We start from the raw sequence: 18,528 nt of genomic DNA on the forward strand, positions 1-18,528 counted from the left end.
TTCTCTTGCTTTTGCAGCTCTTGGTCTGGTTTCTGAGTCTCGGGGGGGTCCTCGGGATCCTGAGGCCCTTAGGAGTCTGGGGTCTTTCATTAGGATCCTCCAGGACAAACCAGTATTTACTATAGGAATAGGTCCATGTGATACTGAGCATAAAGAGTCATGCAATGGGTGCCAGACAGATGGCTCAGCAGTTAAGAACACTTACAGCTCTTCCAGAGGGCATGGGTTTGAGTCCCAGCACCCACATCGGGTGGATCACAACCCCCTGTAACTCCAGCTGCAGATTCCTGTGCCCTCTGTAGACACCATCCCAGAACACACAGGAGAGCAAATTACCCGTGTTATATTGCTAGGTTCAGGCCATCAGTGGAATGGACCATACCCACTCACCTTGGTGAGGGTGATCTTGACCAAATGATACTCTTGAACACAAAAACGCCCAGAAACAAGATGTTACGAACTACTTGACATCCTTTACTTTAGTCAGACAGACATATACACCTAGCATTATGAGGTCAAATCATCTGTAAATGAGGTTATTTTACATGTTCCAAGCTTGGATGCCTTCTATTTCATCTTGCCTAACTGTGTTCTGACTAGAACCCCTTGTATAATATTGAACAGAGCAGTGAAAAGAGCATTGTTGTCTGGTTGTGTCATCCATGGGGGCGCTCTCAGTCTTCAGCAATAAGTATGATATGATGGTAGTTTTGTGTTATACTTGATTTTTATCATTTCCCTTTTTTTTTTCTAGTTTAAGTGTGTTTATCATGATGCTGGATTTTGCTTAATGATTTTCGGCATCTACTGAGACATCATATATTGTGCTTTATTCTGTTAGTATTGTGCTTTATATTGATTGATATTTGAATGTCCAACCTATTCTGAATTCCTAGAACAAATCCCAATTGTCCATGATATTAATCCTCCACATTCCCTGCTAGGTTTGGTTTGTGAGTTTTTGTTGGGAACTTTTTTTTTTTTTTTTTGCAGATGGTTTTTTTATTTGAATTAGAAACAAGATTGTTAGCCGGGCATTGGTGGCGCATGCCTTTAATCCCAGCACTCGGGAGGCAGAGGTTTGGGGTGCTCTATGGTCTGTTACAACAACTCGAGCCCCAGATGCAGCACAAAAGCAGCCATGGGAAATATACGGCTCCTTTCAAGCACTCTCTCGCCTGCTTTTCTCTTCAAATAACAGAAATACAATCAAGTACTTTCTTTATAAACTATGTTACTGCGATAGAAATGACACAAAACATTTTAAAGGTTTTGGGAGGGTGTTAAGAGAATTACTGCAAACAGATCAATAAAAACACTTAACTTGGATTCAGAAATGGCTATATTCCAGGGAGAGGCTGAGTAACTAAACTATGGAAAAGGTTATGTAGCCAACTTCCTGGCCTTTTGTGCCACTGACATAGCTTGCCTTTCTAAATAAACTGCATTTGGTTCACACATTTCTGGGTGTCCTGATTATTCTGCTCTCTCATCCAAACATTCACGACAGGTTCGAATGTAAGGAGGGGCTGGGATCACAATTAAGTGGTTTATGCTGCAGATGTATTTTATTCAAGTATTATCATGCTTTATTAGCCTGCATCTAGATGTCTTTGGGCAAGACATTCATTCTACCGTTCACTGAAGCTTCTTTTCTTTCTTTTCCCTTTCTCCCCCTCTCTCCTTCCCTTTTTTTTAGAGTTTACAGTGATGCTCAGCCTCTCAAGTGCTGACATTACAGGCATGAACCACCACACCCAGATTCCTATCACTTTTTTTTTTTTTTACTGTTTGTTTTGTTTTGTGATAGAGCTTCTCTAGCTACCCTGAACTCAGAAAAGAAAAAAATGTTCCATTCCAGGCCAGCCATGTTGAAATGGTGAACTAACCGCTGAAAGTTGTCTTGTCTTCTGATCTGCACACACACCAACACAAATAAATAAGTATACTGTTTCTTAATGTTCTATCACCAGGGAACATAGTCACAATTCATGGTATAGAACATAAATGTATTTAGAAGAAAGTAGAAAGAATTTCACCAAAATATCAGGTTTTTTTTTTTTTTTTTTTTACTTTTCTTTTTTTTTTTCTCTCTGAGTAACAGGATTATGGATTTTAGTCCATAGCCTAATTGCCAAGATTGAGGATGTACTGAGTAAGACTTGGAGGAAGAGCATCTGGAATGGTCTGAGAAAGGAAGAGCCATTGTAATAGCCTCTGAATTGGCTAGGCAGAATCTACCCTCCAATGTACCACACTGCTGCTGACTGTCATCTTCCTGAATGCAAACATCACACTCAAAACCACCCATATGGCTTTCCAAGGGATAAATTCCAAATCCCTTCATCTTGTGTCACTGCCTAGCCTAAACCCTAACCTTCTTGGTTCAAACTCCTCCTCTTATCACAGTCTTTTAAACTGTTTTTGACTCATGGGAAAAAACACATCTTATGAATTTATATTATTCATACAGTATAAATTGTGACTTATTCATGACCTGCTACATCCCAGTCTGCATGGAAATCACTGACTACCCCTTACGCAGCTGGCTTTCTTTCCCACCTAGTTTTCAGCCAACTGTTCTTTCACCCTTGTTCAAACCAGTTCCAGAGAGCTGGAAAGACCTACCCTTCTTCACACAAGCAAGCCTCTGCTGGCCTCTCAATACTCAACTTAAAAAAAAAAATCTCCTTAGATACTGCTCCAGTCACCATGTTTCTACCCTCAGACATCTCAGGCTTAGCACACCCCGAGTGACAGTGTGTATCATGTACAATGAATAATAATGGCTTTTAAGAAACAAGTCAGTTGGCTATGAGTTAGGTTGGGAATGTAAACATCCTAGATGGGGATGTGATTTAGCTGGTAGTGTCTGTCTAGTATGCTCCAGGAGCCTGGGGTTTTTTCTCCAGGACCACACATACCAGGCATGTTGACACACACACCTAACCCCAGCCCTTGAAGGGTGTGGGTAGGAGGATCCAAAGTTCAATCCTTAGCTTACATAGTGAGTTTGAGGCCAACTTGACTACATGAAACCTTGTCTTATAAGAAAAGGATGGGGAGGGGAGTATTAATGTGACTACATATAAACTGATCTCTTGAATTACTAGATCCCCTACACTCAAACTCTTAGCTATGCACTGGCCAATTAGTCTTTCCTGCATAAGAGTCCTCTGTACTGGGGGCTGGAGAGATGACTCAGAGGTTAAGAGCACTGGCTGCTCTTCCAGAGGTCCTGAGTTCAATTCCCAGAAACCACATGGTGGCTCACAACCATCCCCTATGAGATCTGGTGCCCTCTTCTGGCCTGCAGGCATATGTTCTATACATAATAAATAAAGTCTTAAAAAAAAAAAAAAGAGTCCTCTGTACCCTTTCTGGAGCAAGAACGCTGGCTCTCTAGCTCATTAACCTCAGACCTACTGTCAGAGAAGAAGTCTGCCCAGTTTCGCTCACATTTCCTTTGACTTGTGACATTTCTCCTTGAAATTATCATTTGAGCTTTGAGGGAATGGATCTACAGAACTGGTCCATTACGTTCAGCACCTAGAATGGCGAGCGACACAGTAACAGTAGGACTCCTGGGAAACATCAGGAGAAAAACCAGAAAACCAGTGGAGTAGGAGAGGAGGCAGACGAGGCCACAGCAGTCCTAGCGATACACAAAGCTGGAACCGTGGTTGGGAGACAGGGGAGGGAGCGAAGGCGCCAGACACCACGTTCTAGGGCCTACCAGTAATAAGTGACTGTGCAGTCCATGCACATCCGCTCGGCCGGGGCTTCGCACACCTCACAGCAGAGCCGACGCCCCTTGGGCACAGCCAGCGGGTAGATTACGTTCATGGTGCAGCCGAGCGAGTCTGCCTCTCGGACGGTTGCCTGGCTAGCCCACGGGAGACACAAACGTCACGTGACAGCCGCGGGCCAGCCGAATTGTCCGGATTTCAAGGGCAAGGGGGCGGAGCGGGGCGGGACTAACAGCGACAATTGAGCAGGGGAGAGCGCAAGTCCCAAAGGTTAAATGGCTAGAATGTGACTGCGGTGGAACCCAAGCTTGGGGGGGGGGGGGGGAGGATGTACGGTGGCCGGTAAAGGTTAAAAAAAAAAAAAAAACCCACTTAGCTTTCCAGATTAGGAAACACACAGGAAGCGTAATTTTTTTCTGGAATTTCGAGAAAAACGCTTTCTCTCCACGCATTTCGACGGGCTCTGACGGAACAGCCAGGCCTTTCCACGCCTTGGCGAGGCCAGGACCTAGAGAAGTACAGCAGGCAGGGAGCGCCCACAGCCACTATTTGCGGTTGCGCGTAGCCCAGGTATCCGGAAGGGGGCGTGGCGCCGGCGGCCGGCGGCCGGCGTGCCGGGAAGCAGAGGTTCGTGCGAGCAAGTTGACTCGCGCTTGCAGATGGCGGAAATGGACCTGGCTGCGGACTTGCCGCCGCCCGAGGGTGCTGCGCGCTGGGCCGACGTTATGGCTCGCTTTGCGGCCAGCCTGGGCGCGCAGGGCCGGCGGGTGGTGCTGGTCACGTCAGGAGGTACCAAGGTCCCCCTGGAAGCGCGAGCCGTGCGCTTTCTGGACAACTTCAGCAGCGGGCGGCGCGGGGCAAAGTCAGTCGAGGTCTTCCTGGCTGCGGGTTACGGGGTCCTGTTCTTGTACCGAGCACGCTCGGCCTTCCCCTATGCCCATCGCTTCCCGCCTCAGGCCTGGCTGTCGGCCCTGCGACCTTCTGGCCCAGCCCAGTCAGGGAAGCTGAGGCTGGAGGCCGAAGAGAATGCACTCCCGGGCTTTGCTGCAGCATTGCAGAGCTACCAAGAGGCAGCCGCTGCCGGCACCTTCTTGGCCATAGAATTCACCACTTTGGCGGACTACCTGCATCTGCTGCAGGCTGCGGCCCAGGCACTCAGCCCACTAGGTGAGTGCTGTAAGGAATCCAAAGTTTTCTTGGAGTTAGAGCCATTCTTCCAGCCTCTTTTCCCTACTGCTTGTTGTTTACCCCCGATCCAGGGAACCCGAGTTGAAACAGATCCCATGCCCTTCCCCGATTTCTTAGACTCTGGTTTTCTTTACAGGCTCTTCTGCGATGTTTTACTTGGCTGCGGCAGTGTCAGATTTCTATATTCCTGTCTCCGAAATGCCTGAACACAAGATCCACTCGTCTGGTGGCCCACTGCAGGTGATGGGCTCTCTTCCAGAGATCTGACCCCCTATAACCAGGCTTGGGCTACTTTTCCTCTTGATCTGGAGATGGCCTTTCTCTGCCTTCTGTATGAGCTAGGCACTGGGAATACACAGATGAATAAGACACTGCCCTCCCTCAAGGACCTCACAATCTAGCGAGGGCCTGGACAACAGCCATAATCACAAATCAGAATGATAAATGCTGTAGTGGAGGTATGTACAAAGTGCAGTCAGCTCTTGGGGTAGTGAGATGGGGAGTCAAGGTTTCCTGGAGATGACTCATCAGCAGATGGGCAGAGGGTATAATTAAGTGGGGAAGGTCATTCCAAGGAGAGTTACAAGTTGGAGTTTGCAATTGGGTAATGTTCTGTGAAGTGAAGTGCTTTGGTAAGACTGAAGAGGCAGCTTGCCTTTTCCTGGAGGTGGGGGAGGGACTTTGTATTCCTTCTTAAGACACTTGGGCTTTATCTTATGGAGGCCAGAGGCACTAAGGTGGATGGAAAAGATTAACAGTTTTTGTTTGGGCATAATGGCACATTCCTTTAATTGCAGTCCTCCAGCAACAGATGATCTCTGATTTTTTAAGGCCAGCCTGGTCTGCATTGTGAGATTCAGGCCATCCAGGGCTGCAAAGTGAGACCCTATCTCAAATTAAATTAAAGAGTATTCTGGGATTTTGAAAGAAGAGTTAGGAAGTAGAGTAGATAGATAGGGGTTATTGTAGTTTAAGGAAAAGGAATGGAAGGATAGTGTTGTGACTGAGAATTTAAGGTGACTTGGTGCCTTGGAACCTGAGGGGATTCATAGACATTTATTGGATATGTAGGGTTTATAGAGGAAACTGTTTGAAGGGCACCTTTGGGATAGTTTACTTACACATTTTGGAGTTCCTCCTGTGTGTCAAGTGCTAATGTGGTACCTAGAGATGAAGAAAAATACACTAGCAGTTGTTAGCGATGCTTGCACTCCGCAGGAGAATGGAATCCCTACTGCACACTGATATATGCCAAGAAGAGAGACAGAGTGAGTGGGAGCCTGTATGTGATTCCTGTCACACTTGCTAACAGACCTCATACTCTTTAAAACCCTTGGGAGCTCCAGTTTATCCCAAGTTTTATTTATCTTAAAAATTGCAGAATGACTCGTCAGTATTGCTCTTTGATTGTGTAAGGTCTCAGGAATCAGGGTGGGAACTTTAGTCACGTGTGTTCTCAGTGCTCTGTTGTGATTGTTATATTTATACTTTTAGTTAACAAATGAAAAAGAACTTGTAAATAGAAACCATTAGCTGCTCCACCAGTTTATGACATTTTAGAATGAGAGGTTTAAAACTGAGGATTATTGGACTTCTGCCAAAGTGACATTTCCATGAGCAGATTACATTTATCTTCCAGATTTGCCTTAAAAAAAATGAGGAGATGAATATGATCAAAATACAATGTATAAAATTCTCAAAGACTTAATATTTAAGATTAAGTTAATATTAAGCTAAAGGGAACGCTGGGCACAGTGACACCTCACACCTTTAATCACAGCACTCTGCAGGCAGATCTGAATTTGCAGCCAAGCCTGGTCCATATACCAAGTTCTTGTTTTGTTTTTGAGACAGGGTTTCTCTGAAGCTTTGGAGCCTGACCTGGAACTCTGTAGACCAAGCTGGCCTCGAACTCACAAAAATCTGACTGACTCTGCCTCCTGAGTGCTGGGATTAAAGGCATATGCCGACACTGCCCCAAGAAATCCCATTTTAAATTTAGGCAAAACTCGGTCCCTGACTCCTTAGATTCCTGGTAGGGACTAACCAATAAATATTTAGCTATTAAACTTTGTTTTCTCTTTCCAATACAGATAACAATGAAGATGGTGCCAAAAATGCTTTCTCCTCTGGTTAAAGATTGGGCTCCCAAAGCATTTATAGTTTCCTTTAAGCTGGAAACTGACCCCTCCATCATAATTAATCGTGCTCGGAATGCCTTGGAAGTTTATCAGCATCAAGTGGTGGTGGCCAATATCCTCGAGTCAATACAGTCCTTTGTGATCATTGTAACCAAAGACTCAGAAACCAAGTTACTGCTGTCAGAGGATGAAATAGCAAAAGGCATGGTGATAGAAGAGAAGATAGTAGAAGACCTTCGGTCACGACACACAGCTTTTATATGTGACAAAAACTGAGGGAAATACTCATCTAGCATCAAAAGCCGGGGTTCTTAACACTGACAAGAAGTAAAATGAATCCTTTGCTAAGGATAAAGACAATGAGGAAACTGTGTGCAGGCAAATAACTTGGTATTTTATTTCTGACTGAACCACTTGACACTCTCATCTTAATTTGGAAATTGGACAAGAACTGTTTTTCACTTTTTACAAAGCTGACTGGGATTTCATGTTCTTCACAACAGAGGGTACTGAACCTGAATGTCGCCTGCTGTACAAGAAAAGGATCGTGGGCACATGAATGCTCATGCTCTAAAGATCGAATATTTATCAAGTGCCTACCATGTGCCAGCTTCTGTGAGCTGTGAGGGTTTAAAGTTAAATAAACACATCTCATTCGGGAACTGGATGTACAAAAATTTAAGTGCAATAAAGTATGTGCCCATAAACTGACACATGGAAAGGGGGGTGGTTTTCGTTTGTTATTTTTTTTAATATTTAGTTATTTTTGTTTTGTGTGTTTGAGCATTTCTGCCTGCATATTTGTCTGCACTGTGGGTATGTAATACCTTTGGAGACTAGAAGAGGGAGTGACATTCTCTGAACTCCAGTTCCAGAGGGTGTGAGCCTCCATGTGGGAATCAAACCTGGGTCTCTTAAAAAAATTTACTGAGACAGGAATAATCTCCCTAAAGATAGACTAAAGATCACAATCTATCACATTTACTTTTTGCCTCTTGTCCTAGATTTATTCCATACTTAAGTACACTTTTCAAATATTTTAGATCTATTCTTCAGGTTAAATAACCAGCTTGGGGCCTGGTAGGAGCTAAATGAATTCTGCCCTGAGAGAGACCTGTTAGAGTGTGTTGCTTAGCCAGCTGGGCCTAGGCGCATGACTTAATCTCAGGTTACTCATCTGCAGTGTAAGGTGAAAGCAAAGCTGGAGGTTGAGCATTATCCTGAGTCAGGATGAGATCTTTGACCATGAGTCCCTGAGAAGTTCTCACTTCTGTTTTGGAGTAAGAATATATGCCTAGTGCAGAAAAACACAGTAAATGGCCCATAAGATAGTTCTGAAAGCAGTTGGGGAAGAGGGAAAATGCCGTTGCTAACTGTATAGAAATAGGTAGTGTTCTACATAAATATTTGATTAGGGATGGTAGTGAAAATATTAGTGCAGGCCTTGGGTATATCCATAGCACTGCAAAAAACCTGACATAAAGTACAACTCATGGAGTTGGGAAGGATAGTCCTACTGAGGAGACAGTTCAGAGGGTTTTAGTTATGATCTAAACAGTGGTGGCAAGATGAGTAGGAGCAATTAAATTTGGAAGTGTGTGGTGATATTTATGATTTATTAAAGCCACCTGGCTACTGTAATTAAAGGTGTGTGTCTGGCTTCTGTGGCTAGTGGCTGACTTTGCTGTCTGAATCCTCAGGCAAGCTTTAATAAATCATAAATAATGTGTCACCACAGAAGTGTGATCTGGAGATAACACAGGATAACACTGCTGCAGCTAGGAGTGAAAGTCTCTTGAAACACACATTTGAGATGAACTTTAGGTCTAGTTGGCAAAACCTCCAAAGCAGGTTTCAACACTGGTACAGTGTTGTAAAAGATTGACTTTCCTCTCTACATCTGTGGCCTTGGGGTGCTGACTCATCTTTGTATGTTGGAATATATGCTGCTAGTACTAGGTGGTCTTCAAGGTATTATTTATGAGGGAGCCACTTTGGATTATTTTATTAAGCTCTGAAATAACCACTAGCCTATTGTATGGACTCATTGCTATTTCTTCCAGAAGATGTTGACAACTACAGTAAGACCTTGTAAGTGGTGTTTTGGATGGCAGTAAATGCCTCCAAAAAAAAAAAAAAAAAGCAAAATTCAGCTTTGACAATCACTTGGAATGTGGCAAAGAACATCTGAAGATTTAAGTTGAGCCTTGATAAAAAATATCACTAAAAATGTTTACTTTGGGGACTGGAAGATGGCTCTCTGGTTACTAGCATTTGATGCTCTAGAACCCAAGATTAGTTCCCAGCAAGCATAAGAGGTCTCACAAAGACAGTGACTCCAATTCCAGATCTGGTGTCCTCTCTTGACCTCCTTGGACTCTGGCATGCATGTGGTACACATAAACTCATCAAGGCAAAGATACATGTACATAATCTAATCTTTAAAAAATATCGCGGGGCGTTGGTGGTGCACGCCTTTGATCCCAGCACTCGGGAGGCAGAGGCAGGAGGATCTATGTGAGATCGAGGCCAGCCTGGTCTCCAGAGCGAGTGCCAGGATAGGCTCCAAAGCTACACAGAGAAACCCTGTCTTGAAAAACCAAAAATAAAAAATATCTATTTTGCATTACATAAGTAAGAAGTTAAACAAGTGCTTAGGTTTTCTTAAGGATTCTGGTTTCTGGTCAAGCCCAGTTTCAGCATTTTCACAACTGGCTGAGTTCAAAAGTGTCGAAATTTACCTCAGGGCACTAGTGGTTAAGACGAATCTGGCCCAAATTCAGAACTGCTGGCATGCATAGTATCCTGCCTTAATAGTTTGTTTTGGGTTTTTTTTTTTTTTTTTGGGAGGGGGTGTTGTTTGTTTTAGGTAAGGTTTCACTCTACAGTCCAGGTTACACTGGAATTTACTACATGACACAAGCTGGCTCCAAACTCAATTTCCTCTTATGCTGGAATTACGAACCCTCACGCCCAGTTTTTTAAGTCCCCTATAGAAAAACAAATATAAGAAGAATAGGTTGAGCTTGGTGGGAAACAATTCGAGAACTAGAACCCTATGTCACTTAATATAGACACGGCACACCGTTGCTATGGTCACTGTTGCCTCCAGAGCCAATGGCGTAGCTCGTAGATCCTGGAGGCCAATGGTGTGCGCTGTAACAACAGTCACCACAGGAAGGACGGCCTCTAGTACCCAGGGCGTGCGCGGTCTCCAAGACTCCGGCCGGATGCTCGCTTGCGCGTCTCCTGCTGGGTGCGGTTGCCATGACAACACTGGTCGGTTGTAGCTGAACGATCCGGACTCTCTGCTCTCTTAGGACAATTCCCGGTGGCGGCCCTAAGCCTACCTCAGGTCGAGGACGGACCTGCTCTTCCCGGTGCACATTCCAGATCTTTCCGGATCCCCGTGAGCTCCTTCGCACAGACTGGAGGGCTTCGGTTTGCCCGGCCGGGTCGCGGTTCGCCCAGGAGAGGCGTGCTTCTCTCTAGTTAGCATCCGGAGGTGACTGTCCCCAAAAGTCACAAAGGCCCCGGAGCCACCGCTCTGCCCTGCGCCTGGGACAAGGGAAAGGATTGTGGGGCCAGCTTCGTCTCGCGCAGCCTTGCATCTGGATGAAGCTCCGCAGGCCTTTGTTAACGCCAGCATCCGAGGTCATCAAGTCAGTTACCTTCTGCCTTTAAGCCTTCAACTCCATTCACTTCTCTCATCATCCAAGCACTGGTTCCCTTATCCTGTTCATCCCACCACCATCTCCACCCTTCCCTGTCCACGCTGTGCTTTGTTGAATGTCCCTGAGTCTCCACCACTCTGTCACCTATAGGCCACCTACTTCCGTTTCCCTACCGCAGGGCTTTGCATGGCTGCACATTTCTCGTTCTCCAGCCCTACAGTCACTGTGAAGATTGTCCGATTTTCTGCACTGTTGCAAGCTCTCTGTCTTGGGTGAACTTGAAATGGGAAAAGTAAACGCTGCAAAGGCATGCATTAGGCTGTTGCAAACCTGCTGGGTTTTGAAAATAGAAAAAAATTAAATGTCGGTTTTGGACTTACTGTCAACTATACACACATATACCATATACGAAAGTTGTTCCTTGTTAAGTACTATATTAGACATAAATGTAGGTAACGTGTTTATAATTGCAAAAAATGTCATTCAAAAATTACTGCATAACAGGATTTGACTTTTAGGCCAATGGACATCCAGCACCCAGGGAAGGTGGTATTTGCTAGAGTGGAGATCCTTGAAATTGTCTGTGTGTCTCTTCTCTTTGTCTAAGTTTCTACATTAGAAAATAATTCTGGTGAAGAGAACCAAACAAGAGCAACTTAAGATAGATATTTTTGTCAAAGAAGCAGGCCCAGTGCTGCCCCTCCCCCCCAAAGACTAATACAGTTTTAGTACAAAAGGGGAATAATTTAGGTCTAGTGAGAGATTTTCTTTTAGCCTGGGAAGTATGATTTAATTCATATTTTTCCTCTCGTGGTATGAATTGCCGTTTGGCTCTTACTATTGCCTTTTCAGTACTCAGGTTTAAATATAAACCTAGGTTTGAGGATCAATACATTTACCTTTTAAACAGATGCTTTGGGAGTTATAACAATATTTTGCTCTCTCAGGACATTAAAGCAGTATTTTGGATGTCTTATGCTGAGGGTGAGGTCCAATCTACAAATTCGGAAAAGTTCAGTTGTCTGTACTAAATTAGAAAGGAAAAACATTCTGCGGCTTTTCTAATTTTTCACATCAAAAGAAACTAAGTAGAATTCCAGGCCAGGAAATGGTGGCACACACTTCTAATCCCAGCACTGGTGAGGAAAAGGCAGGCAGGTCTCTGTGAGTTCAAGGCCAGCCTGGTCTCCAGAGTGAGTGCCAGGATAGGCTCCAAAGTTACTCAGAGAAACTCTGTCTTGAAATGCCTCCCCCCCCCCAAAAAAAAACCCTAAGTAGAATTCCTTGGGGAAATACACAGAGGCAATTAGGTTCTCTTTTACAAGGCGCTTCCTCCGCCAGTATGTATTGAATAGACATTGTGACAGAGTTAAAGTACAGTTTTTTTCCTATTCCCCTCGAACAATTCTAAAGCAGGGGTGGGGTGAGGAGATTTTAAGAGGCATTTGCCAGGCATGGAGTCACAGCTTGGTGTGTGCTCCTGGCCTCTACTCAGCAATGGCCAGGGCTGCTGTGGTAGTCCTGCTGCAGATTGTCTCTGATAACAAAGAATGACCCCGAGTGAATGGTGCCCGGACCAAGAAACCATCCTAACTTAATCAGCAGTGGCTTTTTATACTCTGCCTCAGTCCTAGCTCACATGGGTGCTTTTTACATATTGATGGTGAAAGACCCCCAAAGAGGTACTTTCGTAGAAGGAGACCCGCACCCAGGAATCAGCGAGACCACAGACTTGGATGCAAAACCACAAGAGGTTTTATTAGAGACGCGGGTACCCGGGGCGACTTAGCTTCTGTGAGGCCAAGCGCCTCGAGCCAAGGGAAAGGGGTCCTTATATAGGGAAAAAGGCGCAAGCTAGGAGCAGGGATTCTATTGGATAATTCTAATGAGGCATTGTACAGAGCTATTCCCATTGGTCAATGTATATGAGGCGCTATACAGGGTTATTCAAATGAGGCAAAGTACAGAGTTATTCAAATGAGGTGAAACACAGAGTCTTTCAAATGAGGCGAAATACAGAATCATTTCTATTGGATGGTTCAAATGAGACACAGAGCCATTCCAGATCAGCATATTCTCAAGGTCTGGTGTCTGGTACAACAGACTCAATTCCCTCTCCCTCCCGTCCAGATGGCTGACCTTGGGGGCGGAGACCTTGGGACAGTGTTTCTCATCGGGCGGGGGCTCAGGGGCAGGGCTCCAGGCCGGGCTCACTTGGTGTTTGTTCTCCTGCCGGCCCACCTGGTGCTCGTTCTCGGGCCGGGCGTGCAGCGGGAGGCGGGGGAAGGCCGCCGGGGGTGGGGATCGGGGAAGCCGCGGACAGGAGGAAGAGGAGATAAACTTGAGAAAGAAAGGGCTAAGGGGCAGGGGTCTTTCATTGGTGTACATTTTTCTTCATCTTTCTCTTAATTTGTGTGTTAAGCTTTTCTCACATTGCTACATTGTTTTAAACTTTTTAGAAAGTATATTCTATTTAGGAATTGAAACAACCTCTGAATCATAATCTTGGGTTTAAGATTATGTATTTTCTATTACATTTCTATAGAAGGAAGGACAGTTAGGGTGAAAAGTCACATGACTGGCTATTCCAGTTTGGTGGCCATGTTGTTTGTTTGTTCCTTAGTAGTCAAAGACCATATGATCCAGTCCTTTACTCAAAGCCAGAAAGTGAGGCTCTGGTCCCTCCGTTGTAGTCAGGGCACCTGCTAGGAGAGAATGAAGGAACAAGCAGAAATGACTGCACCTAGGCCCTTGGCCCTCTTTCCATTTAAAATTCATGTTACTGTCTGTTTATTGACACCTCCTTCAGCTTACCAGCTTACCACCTTACCATATGGGAGGTTTTAGAGGACTAAAAACATCTCAGGATACACTTGCTTAAAATGTTTAATGATCATTTCTTCATTATCTACTTTGAAGAGAAGACTATACTCATATACTTTGTTAAATGGGGGCAGATTTAGGTACAGTGTAAATATCAGAGAATTTATAATTCAAAGGACATGTTTTATCACCTCAAGATCTGCTGTGTTAGAATTTTAAGATTTCTCAACCACCAAATCTGAGTTCACTTGGGGGGAAATACTGTTCTGGGATGTCCTAAAACCATCCCAGGGAGAGGGACCTGGACCTGCAGAGTCAAGGCACTAACTGTAAGCAGCATGGTGGGAGCAGTGGGCAGATGGCATGAAAGCCTAGCGCAGAAGAGGCTCAGAAGAAGTGAGACAGGCAGGAACCAGGCTGTAGAAAATCTCGGGTGCAAAGCAAAGGGGTTGGAACTCTTCCTGAAAGCCATGAAAACATTAAGCAGCAAGTGATCTGCATTCAGAATGAGCCTCCCGGGGGCTTGCAGAGCAGATTGGATGGGCACCAGCATGGCAGCAGCAACTCGAGTTACAAATGCTGCTGTGCTCTTCTGAGCATGTCATGAGTGCCTACACTAAGCCAGCAAGCATGGAGAAGATGAATCAGAAGTGAGAAAAGGGCTGGCAGCTGCAGATTTGGTGACTGTGATGATATGATGGATGGGGAGGAATTGAGGATGACACCCAGGCTGTATCATTGGTGATGATAACTATGGAATACAGAAGGTAGAGGGGAAATGGGTTATTCAGGCCGAGTTGTTCTGTTGACAATTGGATGTGCACTGGTCTGAGTCCACCCACTGTATATTGCCCTTCTATCCTGTGTCCCTGTTTTCCTCCTTCTGTCCTCTCTTGAACGTTAGGTCTAAGAGAGCACATCTGTGCTAATGCTTCCAACCCACTCCACTTACAGCTCACTGAATGAGAACTATACACGGAACCAATGGTCTCAAAGTTTGAACGGAGAGAAACGAAGCATTGGCCTATTCTGAAATGATGTGTGGGCTTAGAGCTAGAAGAGCTGTTTCAGCTTTGCTGATGGGCAGCAGCAAAGTATGTCCTGCTGAGAAGGAGGATTCATGGAGCAACCCAGACAAAAGCGCATCAGGAAGCCAGGCATGGTGGCGCACACCTTTAATCTCAGCAATAGAGGCAGAGGCAGGCAGAGCTCTGTGAATTCAAGGGCAGCCTAGGCTACACAGGGAGTTCCATGCTGGTCAGGGCCACATGGTGAGACCCTGTCAAAGAAAAAAATTAAGAGTCCCTGAGCACTTAGAAGGTAAAAGTGGAAGGATTACAACTCAGGGTCAGCTGAGCTTGAGTTCCTGATCTTCTGTTTCTGCCATCTCAGGTGTGCACTACCACACTTGCTGTCTTTATAGTTTCTCCTTTCAATACAGTTCTTGAGGTAATAAGGAACAAACAGGCTGTGAGTGACAGGAAGCTCAAGACAATAATTGCTTGAGTGGGTGGGGACTACAGCTCTGCAACAGAGTGCTTGTCTCACATGTACGAATCATCAGGGGGAAGACAACTGATGTGAAAGGGAAAGGGGCTGTTAGATGGGTGTCATGGCTTGCATCTACAATCACAGCACTACTGTGGTGTGTTGGGAAGTGGAGACAGGAGAATGGTCCAGGAGCCCACAGGTCAACTAACCCAGAGTATGAACATCAGTGAAAACAAGAGAAGCCCTGCTTCAGCACAGCGTCAGGAGAGAACTGACTCCCTGAAGTTGTCCTCCATCACCTTACACGTGGAATGCATGTGCCTGTCCCTACACATATACACAGACAAGAATACTTAAAAAGAAAAGAGAAAATTGCTCATACTTTGTAGGCTGCGTCTTGGAACTGTAAGAGATCCAGGTTTCTTCTTTTGGGTTATTTTTGTCAGCCATAGCATGTGGTTTCCATTTGATGGGTCAGAATGGCTACTGGGGTTGCAGCTATCATATTTGAATTCCAGTCAGTAGAAATAGGAAGGAAGAGGAATTCTGGCCCTTAAAGAGCACTTCCTATAAGCAGTGCAGAATGCCATTTGTGTCCTTGTCTCAGGTGGGGTTTCTATTGCTGTGAAGAGACACCATGACCACAGCAACTCTTATAAAGGAAAACATTTAACTGGGGCTGGCTTACAGGTTAGCGGTTTAGGCTATTATCATCATGGTGGGAAGCATGGTGGCATGCAGGTAGACATGGTGCTGGAGAGGTAGCTGAGTTCTACTTCTAAATCAGCAGGCAGCAGGAATAGAGTGACACTAGGCCAGGCTTGAATATCTGGGACCTCAAAGCCCAACCCCAATGACATACTTCCTTCAAGGCCACACCTACTTCAACAAGGCCACAATTCCAATAATGCCACTCCCTATGAGTCTATGGGGGCTATTTTCATTCAAACCACCACACTCTTATTGGTCAGAACTTGGTCACATGAGTATGTACAGCAATAAGGAAGGCAGCTTTTTTTTATCGTTAAGCATTAAACCTTATTTCTGAGGAAGAAGGGAAAGTAAAAATTAAAATTAAAGAACATCTGAATTCTCAGCCATATACATGTTTATTCCAACTTGAATGTTGTTCTTTCTTGCTGCTTTTTTTTAAAAGACAGGGTCTTGCTAGGTAGCTCAGGTTAGCCTTGTACTTGCAGTCCTCCTGCCTCTGCCTCCTGAGCACTGGGATCACAGAAGTAACCTACCATGCCTTTTCTAGATGGATCTGGAACATTAAAGACAGCATGTTATTTAATCCAGTTACTCAGTGAAATAGACACCATTATTATATAAATGGGGAAGTAAGAAGTTAAAGATGTCTAACAGCTACACAGTGATGCAGCCATCTATTGAACCAAGATGTGCCAAGCTGCTGCCACAGCAGAGGAGAGCAGAGAGTCAAAGTGGTTTCATGGGAATGACAGCATTTAAGTATCCATAGAAAAAGAGGAGTCTGGAAAGAACACCGAATAAAAGAGGCTAGACAAGAATGCAAGCAGAACAACAGGACGTCACAATGCAGAATGAAATCTTTTGAAAGACCCCCAGAGGCTCAGACCCCCAAGATCTCGGCCTAATCACTAGGCGGAGGCGAAAGCTTGATGCAAACAGCAAGAGGCTTTATTGCAGTTGTTTAATGAGCTAACCCCATGTTAGCTCTGGCCTTTCATCCATCTACCATGGCAGATGGCTAGGAAAAGACCCTGAGAAACCATGGGACAGAGATCTTACAGGGCAGTGTAAGGGGAGTGTCTAGGGGTACGCACAAGCTCAGGATTGGTAGGCCTCCAGGCTTGGAGGACTTGCCCTGTGTTGATTGGTCAACTGGTTGTTATGGCCCATAGGCCCTACCAGAGTGGCTGCTATGCTCTGAACGTCATTGCTGTGCACTTGTCCGTAAAGCATGCCCAGAGCCGTAAAGCATAGCACCACCAGCTAACTTCTGATTGGTTCCTTGCCACGAGGCAGGCATCTGACCACCTAGTGACCAGGGCAAGGTCAGGCAAGCACGTGCTAGACTGTTATGGCTCCCAAAACCGGGAGCTGGTCCCTTCACTTTCATGGAAGAGTGAACGGATTTTAGGGGTGCACCATGTAGTGCAGATCAGTTGAAGAAAGAAGGCACTACAAGATGAATTGTTTTTGTTTTTGTTTTTGTTTTTCAAGACAGGGTTTCTCTGTGGCTTTGGAGGCTGTCCTGGAACTAGCTCTTGTAGACCAGGCTGGTCTCGAACTCACAGAGATCCACCTGCCTCTGCCTCATGAGTGCTGGGACTTTCCCTTCCTCCTTTTCATCTTTCCCTCCCTTTCTACCACCTTCTTTCCTTTCTTTCTCTTCCAAGATTTTATTTTTATGTGTGGGTGTGTGCGCGTGCCTACCACATGTGTGTCTCAGCAGAAGCCAGAATAGGGCATGAGATCTCCTGAAGGAGTTACAGGTGGTTGTGAGTAACCCTGTGTGGGTGCTGAGTACAAAACTCTATGGATGAGAAGCCCCTTTTCTTTCTGTTTTAAAACAAGGTCTCACTATGTAGTACAGCCTGGCCTCAAATTCATGGTTCCCCTGCCTCTGCTTTTCAAGTGCTGGGATTGAGTGTATGCCACCATGTCCCACTGTAACACGAAAAATAATGACCCAGAGGCCGATATTGGGTTTAAAACTTCAAGCTGAATATCAGAAACGCAAAGCAGCTGGCCACCAGCTTCTTACCTCTACCTCAGGCTGAATGGGCTGATCCTGTCTCCACGAGCTCTCACCAAGCCTCAGACTGTAAACTCTCCTCAGCATGGCTGGAGAATGAATGCCTCATACCGACTACTGAAGACCCTGCTTCTATCTTTTATACCCCTCTAGTGCTGGGATTAAAAGCCTGTGATCTGGTACTCTATTAGACTGATTCAATCTTGTGTATCCCTGCATAGCCTGGAGCTCAGAGAGATCTGTCTACCTGTTAATCCTGAGTCCTAGGATTAAAGGTGTATACCACCACCTAGTTTCTGGCTGCTGTGATTAAAAGTATGTGCCTTGGCTTCTATGGCTTGCGGCTGACTTTGCTTTCTGAATCCTCAGGCAAGTTTTTATTTTTTCTTCTAGACAGGGTTTCTCTATATAGCCCTGGCTGTCCTGGAACTCACACTGTAGACCAGGCTGTTCTCAAATCCACCTGCTTCTGCCTCTCCAGTACTGTCCAGTACTGGGATTAAAGGTGTGTACCACCATACCCATTTTTTTTTTTTTTTTTGGTTTTTCGAGACAGGGTTTCTCTGTGTAGCTTTGGAGCCTGGCTCTCACTCTGGAGACCAGGCTGGCCTTGAACTCGCAGAGATCCACCTGCTTCTGCCTCCTGAGTGCTGGGATTAAAGGCGTGTGCCACCAACACCCGGTGCAAGCTTTAATAAATCATAAATAATGTCACCACA

The 18,528-nt window shown here is 45.2% G+C and overlaps 2 protein-coding genes across 6 annotated transcripts in view; one reads left to right on the forward strand and one right to left on the reverse strand.

Annotated features, from left to right (window-relative positions):
- Zmynd12 (zinc finger MYND-type containing 12) overlaps nucleotides 1-4,246 on the reverse strand; it is a 27,398-nt gene extending 23,152 nt beyond the window's left edge. The window contains exon 1 of one of the 3 annotated variants that reach the window (XR_004768170.1): nucleotides 3,737-3,984. Coding sequence is in view for 2 of the 3 variants with exons in the window: in XM_027399112.2 (XP_027254913.1) it covers nucleotides 3,737-3,846 (110 nt within the window). In the remaining variant the exon portion in view is untranslated. Of the gene's footprint in view, nucleotides 1-3,736; nucleotides 3,985-4,121 lie in introns of those variants that run through there. The other 2 variants (XM_027399113.2, XM_027399112.2) reach the window with 2 other exon arrangements.
- On the forward strand, nucleotides 4,182-7,791 carry Ppcs (phosphopantothenoylcysteine synthetase). Of its 3 annotated transcripts, none has more exons than XM_035439660.1 (3): nucleotides 4,182-4,319; nucleotides 5,074-5,177; nucleotides 7,031-7,789. In XM_035439660.1, the coding sequence occupies exons 2-3, from the start codon at nucleotides 5,085-5,087 to the stop codon at nucleotides 7,352-7,354; spliced, it is 417 nt and encodes a 138-aa protein (XP_035295551.1). In that variant the 5' UTR covers nucleotides 4,182-4,319; nucleotides 5,074-5,084; the 3' UTR covers nucleotides 7,355-7,789. The 3 variants fall into 3 exon arrangements, with proteins under 3 accessions (XP_035295551.1, XP_027254915.1, XP_027254916.1); XM_027399114.2 differs by lacking the exon at nucleotides 4,182-4,319 and adding an exon at nucleotides 4,352-4,916 and having other exon boundaries at nucleotides 7,031-7,791; XM_027399115.2 differs by lacking the exons at nucleotides 4,182-4,319; nucleotides 5,074-5,177 and adding an exon at nucleotides 5,184-5,395 and having other exon boundaries at nucleotides 7,031-7,791.
- Nucleotides 7,792-18,528: the final 10,737 nt, after the last annotated feature.

The sequence above is a fragment of the Cricetulus griseus genome, chromosome 2 (assembly GCF_003668045.3).
Source record: "Cricetulus griseus strain 17A/GY chromosome 2, alternate assembly CriGri-PICRH-1.0, whole genome shotgun sequence".
In the NCBI taxonomy this organism is placed as follows: Eukaryota; Metazoa; Chordata; class Mammalia; order Rodentia; family Cricetidae; genus Cricetulus; species Cricetulus griseus.

What these genes read in the sequence shown, in the direction of transcription:
- Ppcs (XM_027399114.2), top strand. Translation starts at nt 4,409, where the DNA reads ATGGCGGAAATGGACCTGGCTGCGGACTTGCCGCCGCCCGAGGGTGCT. An exon ending in CCAGGCACTCAGCCCACTAG is followed by an intron (nt 4,917 to 5,073) that starts GTGAGTGCTGTA and finishes TTTTCTTTACAG; the next exon opens with GCTCTTCTGCGATGTTTTAC. An exon ending in CGTCTGGTGGCCCACTGCAG is followed by an intron (nt 5,178 to 7,030) that starts GTGATGGGCTCT and finishes TTTCCAATACAG; the next exon opens with ATAACAATGAAGATGGTGCC.